At 35.5% G+C, this 18,756-nt stretch overlaps 1 protein-coding gene across 2 annotated transcripts in view; it reads left to right on the top strand.

The window, feature by feature from the left end:
- Positions 1–18,756, top strand: part of QKI (QKI, KH domain containing RNA binding) — a 109,962-nt gene that overhangs the window by 17,303 nt on the left and 73,903 nt on the right. For both annotated transcript variants that reach the window (XM_031060966.1, XM_031060964.1), the window contains exon 2: positions 8,315–8,431. In XM_031060966.1, the coding sequence (XP_030916826.1) occupies positions 8,315–8,431 (117 nt within the window). The remainder of the gene's footprint in view (positions 1–8,314; positions 8,432–18,756) is intronic.

The following is an 18,756-nucleotide window of genomic DNA, read 5'->3' on the forward strand; positions in this document are numbered from 1 at the left end:
GTATGCAGAGAACTCATTTCCTCTGTTACTGTGTTTTTCATTGGAACCTCTGCAATGAGAAATAGGCAAAACCTTTGCACTGATGTGTTGTTTTCATTTTCCTCCAGATGCTGATACTTTTTGTATAGTATATCAGACTTCAAAACACTGAATGTTAACTTTCTTCTCCTGCTGCACAAATACTATGTTTTAGTAATGTATTACAACTATGTTCATATCCTTTGTTTTTTGCATTAATACATTTTACAGATGGCTTTGAACTAGACCAAGCTGGTCTCACTCCCACAGTAATTATTAGCTCTTTCCCATAACAAGACAAGTTACTATCTGGCTTTGATGTTGAAAAGTGATTATGGTAACTGAACTAGAACAAAAAAAAAAAAAGCCCAAAATGCCCCCAACCCTATAATCTTTGTTAAATGGAATCAGTCTGAGTGCATTAAATATGTACTGAAAATTATTCTTAGCCATTTCAATACAATAAGGAAAAGAAAAAAAAAATTCATTATCTCCTTTCTAAGATGTTGTTCTCCTCTTTGTGACCATTCAAATTTTAGGGAATTAGAACTGCATTAAATATTTTAGCTGTAGTGACCCTTTTATTTAATGTTGGGGATTAAATTGCTCACATTTGAAGTCAAGTCAGAGGTAGTTCAGCAGATGTGCTGGAAGTTTGGATTTTGTTTATCTAGCACAAAAGTACCTAATTGAAAATATGACAGATCCTAATTCTCTGTCAATTGATACTCTGTAGTTGTTTTCCAGTACCTTAATGGTTTTATTTTTGTGTTCAAGTGATGAAGAGATTATTTAATGGTAATTTGTATGTATAAGTTACTTACAGCATAGCATTTCTAATTTACTACTTAGCTTCATCACTTAAATGCTTCAATAGTTCTCATTTAGCTTTGATTATAGTATTAGAATGGTATATATCAGATACATGCAGCAAATGTAAGTGGATATATTTGACATAAGCAGATTATATCTGTCATGCTGATATTCACTACATGTGTACTTTGGCCTTTACTTGGTTATTTTGCTTAGAAAACATGCCGTATTTAGGCATGGAGAGAATGTTTCTCATGCGTTGTTGTCTGCAGCAACTCTTCTCTTACCAGTAGTAGGTGGGTTTGGTAGAGACTTGAGGAAACAACTTCACGTGTTGTCACTAGCAGTCTTAACAGCTACCTAAAGTTAGTTTGTATGTAAAATTTACCTTCTGAATGTGGTTACTATTGTCTGTGTTCACTGTGTTGACAATGATATTGCCATCTGCTTTGTCAGCCTCTTATTCCTTTAAAATCTCATCAGATAATCTGTTTTTCTTGACTATGTTACAAACTTGCTGCATTTGGCTAGAGGACATTTAATCCTCAAACTACGTGTTAATGCAGTTAATGAAAGACTTCACAATTTCAGCATTATTCTTGAAACATTATACTTTTTCCTCTTGATTTCTGAAGTGTATACAAGTGGCTGTTTATGTGACCTTAGCCTTCTTTGTTTTTGGGTAATGTATAATGTGGTCACTGAATATGGGATGCACTTGTTTTTATTTGATAGTAGATCGTACTGCTTCAACAAAAGCTGTGTAGCTGTTTTCTGTTGAGAAAAATGTGGTGTTGAATCACTGAAAATACTTAAAAAGGCATGAAATATATCTGAGGTTTTGTCATCATGGAAAAAGAAACTTTGTGTTTCTGTTAATCCCGACCTACCAAAAAAATGTAGTGGTATGATCTTCTGAATGGGGGGAGATAGTGGCAACAGTTTCAAGTATTTAAAGAATTTTGACTGAAAGTAGGAGGTGGGGGCTGTAAATGTTACCTGAAAGTTAGTATTTAATCCATAACTGCTCTTTTACTGGCAAATTACATGTGTACAGGTGTAAATGCTAGTTCCCTTAACAGTATGTGTAAGTGTTTGTACATGTACAGAAATACACATCACTATAACTGTGCTTGTAAAAATAGCCTAACCAAACATCCCCCCGAAAAAAAGCCCAAAACAACAAAAAACCCAAAAAGCAACAACCAAAAGCCAATTTTTTGATAAAGTTGTCATTGTGGAAATGGTTATATGGTCACAATATACTAATGGAATAAACACTGGAAAATGTTATTGCTAGAAAGCATATGCAGTGTAAGGTAGGGTAAATTACCCATTTGTCATTTCTTTCTTTCTTATAAAATGTTTCAGATTACTTTCTCAGAAATTCATTCTCAAAGGTATCTATCTATAATTTTATTCTACAAGCTTTGTTTTCTTTGTTAAACACTAATCTGCCTAACTGAAGGTATACAATCTAACAGTTTAATGCTGTATTTTTTTTCTAATACCTCAAGGGGTTTTATAGTTGTTTCAAGTTAGAGGCCTATAAAAAATCAAATCAGCCATATGTATCTGATTTATATTTTTATGATTATCTAAGACTTGGCTGAGACCAATGCAAGATTTTTTAAGAAATGCAGAAAAATAACTGTATTGCCAGTTTCATGAAACAATATTCCTTTAAAAAGATGTCAATGAAAAAAAAAAACCTAAATTTGGTAATTTTAGTGGGTCAGTAAAAGCTTTATTGGATTCAGTGTCCATTCTTGTATTTGTTTTGTCAACATAATGCTAGTTTTTATCTTCTGCTGTAGTGTTTCCAGTTTGTTTGCATATAAATGTTACAATTAAATGCATTAGCTGATTTTCTTTGTAAAAAACACACATGAAAATGCATACTTGAATTTAATTATATCTTTAAGAAATTTATTAATCCTTGGAGTAATGTTAATCTTGCTCACAAAGAGTACTCACATTAAACAAACACCATTGTGAATGCCATACACATTCATCATGCTTTGTTTTGAATGCCTTCGTTGTCTTGCAGTTCCTTTTGTGTCTCTTCATTACTCCATTTTCATGGTTGGCATTCTAGCCCGTGACTCTGTCAGATTAAGTTATCTCCTAAATGGTCTTGGAATATGACTACTGCAATCTGAAGACATAGAAAGTTTCTTCTGTAGTGGCTAAACTGACTGCCAGCGTTGCTGCTTAAGATAAAATTACCAGATGTTCCCCATTATAACATCCCGTTTTCAATTGCTTCTTAACCATGACATATTCTAACCACTGAACCACACAGAGTCCTGGTCTTCAGATGCTTTTTATTTGGTGTGGAAAATCATATGGCAGTGAAATGAGCAGGAAATGCTGCTCTCCATGTCTTCAAAATGCAAACTAACCACCAAGACACTTTAAACCGCATTTTTGGGATTCTTTAGTTTTCTTAATGTATCAGTATATGCAATCTGAAAACTGATTTGACCATGGAGAAGCCTGAATATAGGGTACAGTTTTCTCTCTTGATGAAAATCCACTTTCAGCTGGCAGTTATGTCTAACATTTAACTAGACTGTAAAATAAAACTGGGAAAAACGGGGGTAGGCAAGGCTGCTCACGAACAGATTGAGAAGCCTGAAGTTTTGTCCTGTTAGGATTTTTAAAAAAAGGAAATTATATGTAAAGGTAGTCTCAAAATGGAGACTTTGTTTTCCATATATGACAACTGTACTGAAGCTGCTTTCTGCAGGAGGTTAACAATTAAATGACATCATCAAGAGTGGACAGTTATGGTTACCAGCATTCAGTTGTAGTAATTGCGGGGGGTTTTTTTAAGGGAAATAACAGAATTTATGTGTTTTTTCTAAGCTGGGGATCAGAAGGTGAAATCAAATGCTGGATTACCAGAAACATTGCTAAGCTTTTGTTACAGATCATGAGTAAAGAAAGGGCTCCTTTTTTGTGTGTTTATAATATTTTTCTGAATTTAGCTACTTATTTTATCTTGAAGTATGCTCTAAGTCAGCATGAAGGGTACAGCATCTTTTGGTTTTGTTGTAAAGAGGAGCTACTGAGCTTTTCTTGAGACTTTGCTTAAAATAATGTTTAGTCTGGGTATGAAAAGTACTCAAATACACAAATTGTACCTAAGAACATAAAAGCTTTTGAAAACTTTTCTTGATTTCCTTAAGTTGAAATAGACTTGAAGAATAGCTTGGTTTTGGCTTTTTTCCGGTGAAAGGTAACTGACTCTGCAAAATCAATGTTTAGTAAGTCACTGGAACATTTGCTAATAAGATGGTAGAATAAATGAGTTTTTAATTGAGTTAATTAATTGTTTGATCAAATGCATATGTTCTTTCTTGCTAGATTTGGATATTTCAATCTAATTGGATTTTTTCAAATTCATTTCCCTTAATGAAGTAAAGAATGTTTTTCCTAAGTTAAATTAGTTCTTGCCATATCTTATTTTCATATTTCAAAGGAAAACACAAAATACATAAGTTACAATAGAAGTATGAAATTTAGTACTACTTGTCTGCCTCAAGTTCCACAGATTTTAACATGCATGGAAAGATCCTTAAACACTGCATTTCCCCTACTGTAAAAACCAGACACACTTCTTTGTAGTCTCTTACTAATCAGCAGCTCTGAGTCTTTGGCATGGTTCATTCTTACTTTTCTTTACTACTTTTGTTCTGGGCCTGGGGACTGGCGAGGACTGTAGAAGGATCTGGTCTGCTTAGGAGATAGTTGTTCTATGTGTATGGAATAGAACATGTTTTTATCAGGGGGTTTCTTATGCAGTGGACTTGTTAGGTAGGTCACCATTTGGAAATTTTGTTGACTCTTGGAGTGATGGTTGCTGCAGAATAATCATTAACATCCCAGAGTAGGTAGAAACACTAGGATTTGGAACATCTTTTTTTCCCCCAGTACATTTGTTTCTGCTTAAATACTCTGAATAACAAAGATCCTCATGTGCAATCTCCCAAGATATGCCCCCTCTGTTCTCCTTTCTTCAAGGATGTGTGTTTTGGACATCATCTCAAACAACAACTGTCTTACAGGCCAGCAAGATCCAGTAGTGTTTTGTACATGCTGAAAACTTCAAACATGAAAAGTTAGGAAAGCAAGGGAATGTGAGGGTGATGATGCAGAGAAACAAGCAGAGGGAGAGCAACAAGGGTGTAACTGGCCGGAACTTCACCTGAGCTCCACTAAACACTTGTAATTCTTGGCTTTTAGGATGCTCTTGTGTTTGTGTGTCACCATCTTCTGGAGGTTGTTTCCTTAGTTCTGATTTTGAGTTGAGGAAGATTTGAGCACATGAAAATAAAACTCAGCAAAACAATTGTGGAAAACCACTAATGAAAATTTTTCATAGAAAAATATATTGGGTGTAGAGAGATTGTAATTATTGTGGAAGGAGAGACTAACTTCATCTGATTGTTTTTTCTGTGTTGTTGATGTGGAAGCAGTTAATCTTAGCTTAAGCCACTTCTGCTTAATTTTTAACATAATCTCACTTTACAACATATGTGAGGTTAGATACATTCCAAATAGTGCAGCCTTAAATTGGTCACATTGATTTCTGAATTCCCTGAGGGTGAGGTGAATGCTACAGTACTCAAATGCAAAGTGAGAAACACTCCAGGAAATCAAGGGGAAATATTCTTAGCTTTGTCTCTGTACTAATGTTAGAAAAAACAGTATTCCTGAGCACAGGTGTGTTATTTATAGAGAAACACAATGCAGTGATGAGTGTGTTTGGGTGACAATATGAGACAAAAAGCACAAGAAATAGAGTTAGATGTTAAGAATGGTCTTCTGAATTTGTCAGATGTCTTGTTCTGATAATTCTGTTTGATAGTCTAGCTGGCCTGACAGGTAAGAGAAAGCAGTAGCTGCAGATGCAACTGGACTCTGACAAAACGGTCTAACTTGAAGGCTGTTCCTGAGTTGTGATCTTGCTGGTCACTGTTCTGTCTTCTTTCCAACAAAAGAGTCTGAATTGTTTTTCTATGAGTTCTGAGCTTGGACTTTTAAGATGGTTGTCTTAGGAACTGAAAACTGACAGTGATACATTGGTACAAAAGGTAGAGGAGCATTTGTTAAAGCACTACTTGGCTTAATCTATGATAATTGGTTACTGATGACTGAAGACTGCACCCCAGGTGGAGTCCTGCAGCATGCTCCTTCATCTTGTATCTCTAACACACTGAAGAAAGTTTGGTTGGTAGGATAGAAAGTATGCTTAGAAAGAAATTAGGTCATTACCAAATGCTTTTAAAGTCAGTTTTGAATTTTAATTCTGTCTTGAAATTACTGTGCCTGAAGTCAACAACATGAAATTTGTTACACAAATGTAGAGCAATATGCTGTTGTAGGGGGGCATAAAAGTTTCATATGAATATAAAACTAGAGGACAGGATCAAGGCTGAGATAATGGAGAGGAGTATTTGGGGACAGTGAATGTTAAAACAAACATAACAACTGAGTTTTTGAGGGAGGGAAAGAAATAACCTGGGATGTGTTAATAAGAATGCGGTTTGTAAGATATAATTGTTCTGAGTAACTTAACATTGTTGAGATTTCAGTAGAAGTACTGCCTTGTCTAGGCATCCTGCTTTTAGATATGATCAAATTCTAGGGCCCAGGAGAGGCAGTGGGAACAGGCAGCTGTTTGGAAGGAACAGCTACACAAAAAGACTCCAAGTGTTAATACGTACAGTTTGGAAAGGAAAGGTTGCATACTTCAATAAAGTTGCAAACTTGAAGGTAATACAGATTCCTCCCTTTTTTTTTTCTTTGTATCCTGTATAGTTCTATTTATTTTTTTTTATCCAAAGTATGTTATTATTTGATTTTTCTTTTACTCATAATCCAAATTAATGAAACATTAAAGACTGCTGCTTTTCTTGGGAGATTGAGAATATAGCAATAGTCAGCTTTTGTGTTGGTTAAAATATTGATTTCAAATCAGCTTTGCAATATTACTTTAGCATTATCAGTGGAATGGTGCAGATATCTAAAGTGTTAGTGTCCAGAAGTGTGGACGTGGAGAAGAGCAAGTATAAGATACTGTCCATGTAAAACAATGGTGCAGTTTTGGTATTAAAACCAAAATGTGTGACATGTAAGATTTTAATAATATTTCACTGCTGAACTTATTACTTGTAGCTAGTTCATTGCTTTATCAAAGCTTAGTGAATGTTTCTTTAATTTCTTATGATTCACAGTTTCTGTGTGTGTTCACAAGTTCCTTTCGTCTTCACTACACACCCCCTCACCTCCCTGTAGTTGATTCAGACTTCATAATATGTCTTTGTTTTCTGAGCTTGCAATACTAAATAACTTTGGGAGTATATATTCCCAGAATAGTTTAGCTACTGTGAAACACTGTTAATTTTCTTAAAGAACTTTAATTTCCTTGCATTCATAATTTCTGCTTACTCTTAAATCATTTCTGGTCTTTGCAGTTTCATAAGGATTTCAAATACATTGAGTTTTAGTACTCAAGCCCAGTTTTAATTAGCTGAGGAAATGAAAGCCAACAACTTCTTCACAATTCCATTGAATAACATTGTTTACCGGGATCTAAAATATCCAGAGCAGAACAGTACAGCAGAGTTTCTGTTCTTTTAATTTCTTCTTTGAATTTAATGTTCAGTCTGAAACTTCTTAGTTTATCTATCATTTGAGCTGGTGCTTCATCTTGGCACTGCAGTTGTCACACAATACTGCTCTGTGTTCTCAATTCTACCATCACTTAGTGCTTTTTTTATTTGTGTCATAAATAAATTATTTCAGAATGTGTGGTTGAAAATAATGAAAGGAAAAAAGCTCTTGAAAATAACTAGGAAATAATGTTATGTATGGCTAAATGGTGGTATTACTGTGTTGAGTGTAGGCAGGGGGCTGTCTGCTGAAGTCAGCCAATTAAACATGAAATGCTTGCTTTATCTGTATGTACAACTAAAGAAATGATACAGCTTACAAAAAGTGATGTGCTTTTGTTGTGTCTGTATAGACACAAATTTTTATATATACAAATATTTTCTATATATGTGTGTGTATGTATGTATGACAATACCATATTTTCAAGAAATGTTGCCTGTGAAGACTAAAATAAACACGGAAGAGGCCTCATTTGTTTTTTTCTGAAGGAAATGCCATGGTATGGGTAGATAAAGAAGGGTTATTTTTGATGTCCTTCCCAGACTGAGTGATGTAGACTACCTGATGTTGCATCTAAAAGACCTAGTTCCACCTGAGACTTGTATCCCCAAAGTTGGGATCATGTGGGTATTTAATGTATGAAAACAGTACCTAACTCATTTTTCAACCTCAGGCATTTAGTGTGGTCTCCTAAGCCATTCAACACTTGATATTTTTAGACACAGAAATACATGTTGTTAAATTTTAAACAAATTTTATTTGCTTGATTTTTTAGAAATTATTTATTTTTTTCTTTCAGTTTAACTTTGTTGGAAGAATCCTTGGGCCCAGAGGACTAACAGCTAAACAGCTTGAGGCAGAAACAGGATGCAAGATAATGGTCCGAGGGAAGGGCTCAATGAGGGACAAAAAGAAGGTAAGGTCTTGAAGGGCAGTGTAGTTTCAGATGCATAATTTTGTTTTCTAATGGAGCTTAAGCTCATGTCTCTCATTCTTGTTGTGTTCTTACTATTATGCTTTTTTGTTATCTGGTGTCTTACACAGGCTTAGTAAATAGCACAGGCTGTCCTGAAGAAGTAAAATGTACATGTTCCATAATTCTGCAACTGGGAGTCTTAACTAGCAATTATATTCTTAAGTAATAATTAACTTTGAATTGTGTCACATTTCATAAAGGTAATAATTGGAGTTAAATGTATTTTTCTAGGAAAGAGCTGTTAACCTCAAAGGTCTTATTAATAACTTCCTTGGGTTGAATTACCAAAGTAATGATTTGTGCATGGAGTGTAGATTATAAAAAAAAAATGTATTTCTGGCAGTCACTTCTGTCTGAGTGAACCCAAAAGCACCGTGTTTCTGGTTTTGTTTTGTGTTCAGGTGGAGTTGCAAAGTAATTAGGACTGTTCTTGCCTTGTCCTGGAATGAATATGCATGCTCTGCCCATATGAATGGGCAAACTGCATATAGAGCCTTCCTGAATGTCAGGCTGCTCTCATGGTAACACTGTTTTTCTAGGTTTATTTTCTAGCTATTTCCCTCTACCTCTGGCTGCTGCTGAAGTTACACCAACGTCTCCACTGTAGTTTTGAATGCTTCCTCTTTGTTCCCAAAAATACAGTTTCTTTTTATTCTTTTTTAGGAGAAACCCCCTCTGTTTTCCTTACATGATCAGCCACATAATACATTCTATTGATACATATATAGTACATAACAATTACAATAGAAAGTTAATATCTATCCAGTTAAACGTCTTTTTCTTCCCAGAGCTTATAAATGTGTTACCTTCAAATTTCATTTAATGTCTCTTGTTTTCATAATCTGCTGGAATATTGTCGCTGTCCTTTGTCTTAGTCTGCCATTGTTGTAGATTTTGGAGTTTGTGAAATACCAGTTAGGGAATCACAGAGTGGTGGAGGTTCACTCCTCAGGCAGAGGCACCATGTCCAAGTTTCCTAGGACCATGTCCAGGTGGCTGCTAGGTGTAGGGTCCTCCTACCACTATGCTTCAAATCCTGTCCTGTGGGAAGTTGTCTCTCTAGACAGCTTGGACAGGTTTAATTTCTGAGGTAGTATTTTTGGACTGATTTCCCCTATTCTCCATGCCTTTTTAATTGTACTTTTTGACAATTCACAGAAGATTAGGCTGTGGGAGTTACTGGAGTCTTGTACTTAAGAAAAAGATTAGAAGAACTGAGAAAACCTGAGTGAGTCACCTGTTTAAGTTTAGTAAGAAAAGATAACTACCTTCAAAAAGGACAAGTATGGCAGATAGATAAAACCTCATACACATTAAAAACTAGAAATTGATCCAGTCAGCCCTTGAATGCCCATTACATCTTCAAAACTGGGTTCTCTCATAATTTTTAAACATAAAGTACATGACCATTTATAATTTAATGAGATAATACTGCAGTTAGTGTGAAATATATTTGAATGATATAATATTACAATGTATTTGTATACCAAACAGTATGATAATAGGTTGTAAACCAGTGTTGAGGGCCAAATAAGTTTCTTCAGAAAACTGATTTTCATGCCATTCATTTTTAATATTTTCAGCTCATTTGCTTTCCTGAGGTGGTTTGTATTGGTCATTAGTTTACATTTTTCGGAGTAGACTTTTTGGTGCTATACCACTGTTGATGAAGTAGGAAGAATTTCATAATCCTTCATTATGATGCGCACCAACAAGATATTTCTTGTAAAAATAATGATTTGGAAGCTGATTTAAGACATGGCAATCACAGACAAAAGAAAGAATGAGTGACATCTGTCAGTCTGAAGCACGAGTACACTTCTTACTGTTGAATCTTGCCTCTTTTCCTGATGAATTATACTTACAGATGAACTCCCTAGTCTTGTAGTGCATTTAATGATAACCACCTTTTTTATTTTCTCAAATGGTTTCTCTCTTTGCAGGTTGTACTTCAAAATGCTAATGAACATCAAAGTGTACATACAGAAGTAATAGTATTTTTTTCATGGCAGGTTAGGCTACACTAATTCTTTTTTTAAATTCATGTTTTAGAGTCAGTGTTGTTTGGAAAAGTCAGTATTTTAGATTTTTTTTTTTCACTGAATAGTTTTGAAATTTGGAAGAGATAAGAGATGAAGGTTAATATTTTAGGTGTATTTTGTGAGTATAATTTATACCTGCAAACCCAATTTCCCAGTGCTAATTACAAAAGGAAGTTTATTGGTTGTGGGAAGGAGTAATTACTAAAGCAGTGTCAATCTTAGTGACAGCTACATGGTACTAAATACTTGAATAAACTGTCCATGTGCTTTTGCTGCCTTGCTAGTGGTTGCAGAATCCAAGAGAAGATATGAAGACTGACATTCTGGAAAATAAACCATCCAAATATGCTCTGCAGAGAATTTTGCTTTGCTCTGTGATCCTATGAAAGAAGTAATGAATTATGAATCCTTGTCATGTGGCCAAAACACTTGAACTGGCATCGCATCTTTAAACTTGCTGACAGATTCCCCCCAGAAAGCAGGGGAAAGCCTCAAATTGTTTGTATTTGAGTCTCAGCTGGTAATCAGAATATCTCTCTAGGCAGCTTTCAACAAATTTAAAATCAAAACCTTAATTACTGAGAATACTGTGATTAGAGCCTAGGGGTACTTGAAGGAGATTATTGGGAAGGGGAGAGGGGTTGCAGGCATTCATCAAAAGCTAATGAATGTATAACTTTATTAAGACCAAGGCGTTTTTTGCTCAGTCTGAATGTACCTTTTATTAGGTGAAGAAGAAAACCAGTAACTTCCACACCAGTTAAAGGATGTGTGTAGTGAAGACTATCCAATGATGGATAAGCAAAATATTTTTTTGCATCTCCCTTGTCTTACACAAATTCTGTAAAAAAGATATTCATGTGCCCATAGGGAGTCAGCCCTGTGCTCTTTAACACACTGCCAGTATCTCACTTTAGAGAGGGGTGTGAAACCCAACAGCATCAGGCTGCTGACTTGTGACAGCCTTGGTCAACTGTTGGTTTTTTTCCATTTTTTTCCCACTTTGAGACAAGAATCTGCCCTAGAACAGTGTGTGATGAGAGAGCATAATTCATTTTTACTTCACAAGGAAGCCATCTCATTATGATATACAGAATTTTCTTCTTAAAATTACTAGTTTCTGATAGAAGGGCAAGCAGCTATGCAGTTCTAAATTTGAAGAACTCTGTGCCTTCATCCTCTGTAGCAGCTTTAAGTCTGTTGTACTTCACTCTGTATTATGTGATTTGAACTGATTTATGGTTTCTGACCTACTTCTTCCAGCTTACTTGTTCCTACAATCCTGTTTACCTTGCAAGCAAAAACATAAGGTTTCATGAAAGACATGCTCTCAGTTAGTACCAGTCTTGACCTTTGACTTGTGCAGAGTTGTTATAGTAAATAGATAATTCCATTTCTTTAAACTCTCAATTTTGCTGGTTTTATAGTATGACTATAAAGAAATTAGAAAAACCCTGTCTTTGGTACCTGCACATAGTTTGAGGAAAATATCAGAGGGGAAAAATTTATCTGTCTTCTGATCAGGATATTTTATTAAATTTACATGCTGTATAGTATTACATATTTGTATTTTTTTTTTTACCTTTTAGGCCTTGAAATATCATCTGATAAACTTTGTTTTCCAATGGAAAGGCTTAAACATTCTCTTTAGCTAATAAAGTGATGTTAGTAACATCAGATAATACATTGTTCTGTCTTGTTGAGCAAGCCCTGTTATTGCCGCCTTAATTATAAGATGCTTAGCTTTTATATTCTGTGTAAAATACTATATGTGAACAAATCATAAAGTTCTGGTGCTTTCACACATGTTGAAATGGAAGATATTTAGCATGTGCAAGGAAATGAAGTTGTTCTGTGTTTCAAAATGGAAGGCTGACCACCATCATTGTTCTTGTATTCCAGGAGTCAGTTTCTTGGCTGAGGCCTGCTGCCTCTAACACGTGCCTCTACATGAGAGCATGTCAGTGCTGTTTAATAATCACATGTGTCTGTGTCGGCAAATGGTGCTTTGGAATGGCAGTTTGAAAAAATCTTGTACCTAGTTGCAAAGGTGGGGTTTTTGACTCTTTGTCAGTACCTTTAGGAATATTAGGGGGAAAAATACTTTAAATTACTGGGGACAGAGATATGTGAAAGTGAAAGCAATTTCATATTCATAATACATGACTAGAATGACTGTCCTTTTATTTAAAAAAATACCCCTTTTTGACAATGCTGGTGAAGTTTCTGGAGGTAGGTCAGATGCTTACTTTTACATTTATAACTATCAAAATCCCTTGTCAATGTCCATCCTTAAGGATGTTGTTTATTAAAATTGGCCTCTAGTTACTGGAAACTGACTTGAGACAGTGTGGAGCAGCAGCTGAGCATGTTTGAGATGCTGGGCTCTGCTTGGTTAATTTCTGTTGCAGATCAAAGCTGCGAGTGTTTGACTGTTACATTCATTTGAATGGCCATTAACTTCCATGACTATCTATTAAAAGGCATTGTATGAACAGGCTCCTGAGCCGAGACTGAGACGTGGCTTGTACCGCATGTGCGCTGAATCTACTGCATTCAGGTTATAAACTTGGAATAGAAAATTATTGAAGGCATTCAGAATGAAGTGTTTTAAGGTACTCCCCTGAGGACTTCACGATTTCATAAACTTCAAGGTCTTCTACAGTGACATTTCCTCTGAACACATTTTTTCATAGGCATGTATGTCTTGATTAAGTTTGATTTCTCAAACTGATCAGGCTTGGGAGGCTTTTTTCATGCTTAATTTTTGACTACTACAATAACTGGCCTTTTGTATTTAAGCCAACTCTAAACAAAAAAGTGTATTAATGTAAACTTATATATTCACTGTAACACAACTGCCGTTTTAGCAAATATGTTTAAGAATATACTTAGTGGTTGATACTGCTTTGCCTTCCTACAGGTTCTTTGTAAAACAAGATGTGCTGAAAATACTTTTGGTTGCTTGTAAGCTATTTTTTTTCAGTAGGGGGTATCTGAGGAAATGGGCTTTTCTGTTCCAGTTTCAAAAGCTTCATTTCATTTGTAACTAGCTATTTTGAATACAGAGGGAATTGTAAAGCTGGATTTTATTATTATTATTTTTATTAAAGAATGGTTGAAGCATGGCCTTTTTCCCTTTTCACAGACAAAACAGAGGTCTCTCAAGTTATATCCCTGATAATATTTGAGCCAGTGACCCTTTCAAGAGTTTACACTATTAGCTAATGGCATAGACAAAAAAAATCACAGGAAAAAAAGTCCTTTTACCAAATTATTAATTTAATTATATAATTAAATGCTAAAGATTAGTGAATTTATAATTCTTTTAAATAGAGTTTCTACTAGACAGTGGTGAAGGTAATAGATGTTATTTCTCACTGGCAACAGACTCCTTTTAAGCCTGTTCCTGGGGGTTTTTTACTTCAGAGTTTCTAGAGTATTATCTTTGGAATCTTACCCTCATACATCTTTTCTTTAAGTAAGAAATGTTCAGTTCACAATGACAATAGTGAAGAATGCAGGCACAACTAGCACAGTTATGTATGGGAATGCAAATTTTACAAGAGAACATTTTCCTGAAGTTTTATATGAGATTTGACAAACGCTTCGAATTTGAAGTAATTTATTTCGAGAGTATTTTCATAGCAGCCAGGGGAATGCTCTTACTTTCAAGAGCAGAATGGTTTTATTTTGAAGGGGAAAAAAATTAGGTGCCTGAGGACCTTAAAAATTATTACAAGGCAGTATTAGTCTTTCAGAAAAAATTACTGATACATATCTGATGCAATGCATCTTTAAAACGGTTTATTTCATACATACTTCTGCCCTTTATTGGCTACATACTGACTATATCCAATGTATATTGGATATATTTCTCCATGAGCTCAATACAAAGTTGCAGCTTTGAGCAGATTTTCACACTGCTAAGACATGAGTTTTCTTGTGTAATGTGAAAAGTAGCTGAAGCCTTTGGCTATGATTAACTTAGCTATCAAAAATTCATTATATGTCATTTTGTTCTGAAAGCAGTTAACTTGGTTATTGAGCTAATTATATATGGAAATAACTGACTTGAACAAAATACTTCTTTTTGATGCCATTAAGTACGCTGGAAACTGTGAACTGTAGAAGCATAATCAAAGCCCTGCTAGCTGAAATCAGCTTGTATTATGCTTTCCTTATATTTGTTTTTCTGTCTGTTCCCTGTGAGGAAAAACCCTTATGAGCAAGCAGTGAGAGAATCTAGATATATTTTGAAATTGGAGAAAAGTAGCATGAAGTGTAGTGGAAAAAAGGATACCCAGGGAATCCTGAATCACTGCCTGCACATCTGTGTATAAACAAGTCTGGTTTATAAATTAAAATGCTATGTCTATTGAACAGGAATTGACTCATCGTGTAGCATGGTAGAAGTTCTCTTTCTGCAGAATTACTCCCAAGCTTTTGTGAGGTGGGAAGCACAGTGAGTGTTAATTGTGTTGTGAAAGGTCGAGCAGGTTTCAGCTCACAGCGGTTTGTATCTGGCATTTAAATAGAAGTTTTGAAAGGCCTGGGAGACTCTGCACATAGGATTGCTTTGAGACCAAATGCTGACCAAATTGTCTGCAAACCTCTATCTGCATTTTACTTTGTCTAGCAAAGTAGTGAAGCAAGGTTTAAATAATGAAAATTTACTGTTACCTGAAATTTTTTTCATGGTAACATTTCTAACTTTTTAAAGAAATAATACTGTGATAATCTTGCTTACCAGAAATAATTTGTATTCAGGATTGCATTTCAGTGTGTTTGTTCAGTATTATGCAACTGTGCTTGCAATTCTCTGTGGGAAAGGCCATACTTAGTTTGAGGTTTGTGGGAATTCTCTTGTGCCTGCATGAAGATTGTCTACTTCAGTGTGGGAATGGAGTTGGAGCTTGTTTCAGGGGGAAAGCAGCATGCCTGTGTGATTCCTGAGTAGCTGTCACTTCCTGGCAGTTATTGGTTCTCCTCATTTTTTAGGTGGCTTCTGGCAGGCAGAATACAGGCAGGTGGTTATTTACCATAGTGGATATGGCTCCTCAGGGTCTTATTTAGCAATTTGATTGAGACTGATAGGAAGGCTGTTTAGCATGGAGTAAAAAAGAAAGCACAAAATAAGAACCACTGCTGTTGAAACCAAATACTTAAATTACTAATTGAATATTTAGAAGATAGAGATATTTGACTTTATGCTATTTTATTGTTTTCCAAATAGAGACAAGTAATCTGTTTCGTTGCTGCAAGGTACTGGATTCCTTGCCAACTGTATGGTAACAATCACCAAGTGTAATTCCTAAAATGAGTGATCTGTTTGCCATTTTAACATGTTTATAGATGGTGACTTTTCTTCAGTGTTAGCCTTTGTCATGTGTAGACTTGGACTGAAATGGATATTGAAGGCTACACTTCTCTCTGTATGGCCTGCAGTACCGTACATTAAGCATATGAATGAAATTCAGGTAACTGTGTAGCTGTTAATAAGTGTGTGACAGTATCCTCACTTTAGAGTTTATCCAGCTATAGTAAGCAATATTTTATTGTTAGTCTTTATACACTTTTAAGGTAGAGGAAGGCATTTATTGATAGATTGGTTGGACATTTTTTGTTAACCTTTCATAAGAGAGATTAGCAGCTTCTGTCTTAGAATTTTTATGTTTTTTCACATCTTTTTAGACAGTAAATGGGAAATGTTTTGATAAATACAGGACTCACTGAAGTGCATGCACACTGAATATGTCTTTCAAAATTTGCTTACAACTCAAGCCAGTTCTGTTTAAAGTGTGTGTTAAGCATATTCATGAAAGAATGAAAGCTTATTTAAATGTTTGGTAAGGCCAAGTACACATCTGTTTTTCTGTTATAGAGAACTTGTTACTCTTACAGTAGTAGAACACTCCAAGCAATGCTTGGAGACTGTTTAACTTAGTAGAATCTGATATTGTGTGTAAATTATCTGATTTAAGTGCCACAATCTTGCCATGGAACAAACACAACACACTGTATTTATGCTTTCTTGGTGCATTTGTTCATGTTAGTGATTCTTGAATGTAATTTGATTCATAATTCAGCATTACATTCCTACATGACAGACAAAATCTTGTCCTAACCTTTATAGCTTGAAATGAAGAAAACATTAGGCTGGTTTTGCGTGTTGAAAGATCTGCAAAACAGTGACTGCATTTGGGCAGTAGCTTTCATGGGCCTGACAGAATGGTTTAACTGGCTGCTGAAGCAGCAGGAAAACTGGCTTTAGGAAAAAAAATGGGAATATCAAATTATTGGTCGGCTTCATAAGAAGGTGTTACAGAATTATGTACAACATTTGATAAGAATGGATGGAATCAGTACAGGGGGGAGATGTCTAGTCAGTATAAAAATTTGACGCAGTTGCTGGGAAACACCAGGATGTTTTGATGTGTCAAGAACTAAAGTTTGTGGGAAGTGAACGTATGTATAGTACTGTGGAAAGTAACCCAAAATAATTTATGGAGCAGTTACATTTTCACAGCTATAATGTGAAATGTGTGTTTTGTTTTCTTATTGAGTCTTACATAGAATATATTGAGTTGGAAGGGACCTTTCAGGATCATTGAGTCCAATTCCTGGCCCTGCACAGAACACCCCAAGAATCACACCATGCACCCAGGAGTATTGTCCAAACTCTCATTGAACTCTCTCAGGTTTGATGCTTCGCTGGGGAGCCTGAGTCTCTCTCCTTTCCCTCTCCCCTTCCTTCCTCTTCCTAATGTTCCTGCTACTTTGAACCTAGGTCAACTTTTCTGGGTTTTTTCCCCTCCCTCTTTTATTAATTTCTCCCTTGTTTCATAAATTATATTAATTTTCCCTGATTTGACATAAGTTTCCTCTTAGTTCTCTCTAGAAATCGTTTCTGGTTCTTTTTCCATCTTGGTCCTGGAGTACCTCCTTCTCACTGGTCATGTGCTTTATGAATTACTGTAATAAAAGGAAGGTTAATTTCTGTGGTGCTTCATTTATTCTCTGAGAATACAATTAGATGACATGAAAGTGCACTAGAATGAGTTTTTTGGTTTCTAGCGACTCTTTATATACTTGCATTATGGTAGCAAATGATATAAACACCAGTGTTTAGAAACAGAGTTGTAACTGGGGAATCCGAGTAATGCAGGCAAGGAAGATTACACAAGGCAAAACAAATAATGACACACTTCTCATGCTACTAACAGTTAAAATTATTTAGCATGCATAAGACTGAATGGGAAGAAAAAATCTAACAGCAAAAATATACGAAGAAAATTATTTCCTGAGAGTCAGGGTGATAATGCAAATTCACCAGTGTGCTTGCCTAGAAGTTACTGGAACATGAACTCTGAATGCAGTTGCTTTTGAAGAGGTGTGGAGAGCAGACAGCAAAGTTGCTCTCACACTTGGCTAGAAGTTTCTGTAGGTAAGTTGTAGATGTGACATGAGGATTGAGTAGAAATAAAAAGTTAAGGTTAATTAGTATCTCAGAATTCCTGAAACCTTTTTGATTCCTGACACAACTAAAAATAGGCAATGTAATTATGAACCAAACTGGCCTTTCTTTTAGGTATAATTTTAGAAGTATGCTAGTGGTATTTTTGAATGCACAAATGGAAGGGATTTTACTTAGGAGCGAAGAACAGCCTGTTAATTGAGTGCCTTTTTCTGGCATGTGGGCAGTGAGTGGATATAACTTCAATGTTTGGATGTAAATACTTGTGTAGATTATTACACTATTTTTTTTTCTGTCTGGTAAATCTGATGTAGGTGTAACTTTCTTCCTAATCTTCCTGGAATGTTCTGTGATCAGGTGCTGTGGCACAAGGTTGATACCATTGTTTCCAGTGAGGTCAGCGTTTCAAGGAGTTGGATGTTCTGGTATGGGGTTGTTTAACTATCTGGAGGGTTTCTTTGAAGGTATTTTCTTCTGTATTGATTGATCGGTATTGTGGTGACTTCTTTGTTAGATTTTCTTTTTACACTGTGATCGTGAAGTGGTGGCAGCACTGGGTCCATTCTGTGGTAAAGCTGCTGGGAACTTTAGCAATTGCATGTTTCTCTTGAATAACAAATAGTTTTCTGAAAGATGGGACCTATTACATCTCTGCCACTGCTTGTGGGCTCTTTGGAGTATTTTTATAAATGTGTGTCTGAACTGTTCAGTCCTGAGCCATGCAGAAACAATTAATGCTTCTGTGG

The sequence above is a fragment of the Geospiza fortis genome, unplaced genomic scaffold, assembly GCF_000277835.1.
Source record: "Geospiza fortis unplaced genomic scaffold, GeoFor_1.0 scaffold41, whole genome shotgun sequence".
Classification (NCBI taxonomy): Eukaryota; Metazoa; Chordata; class Aves; order Passeriformes; family Thraupidae; genus Geospiza; species Geospiza fortis.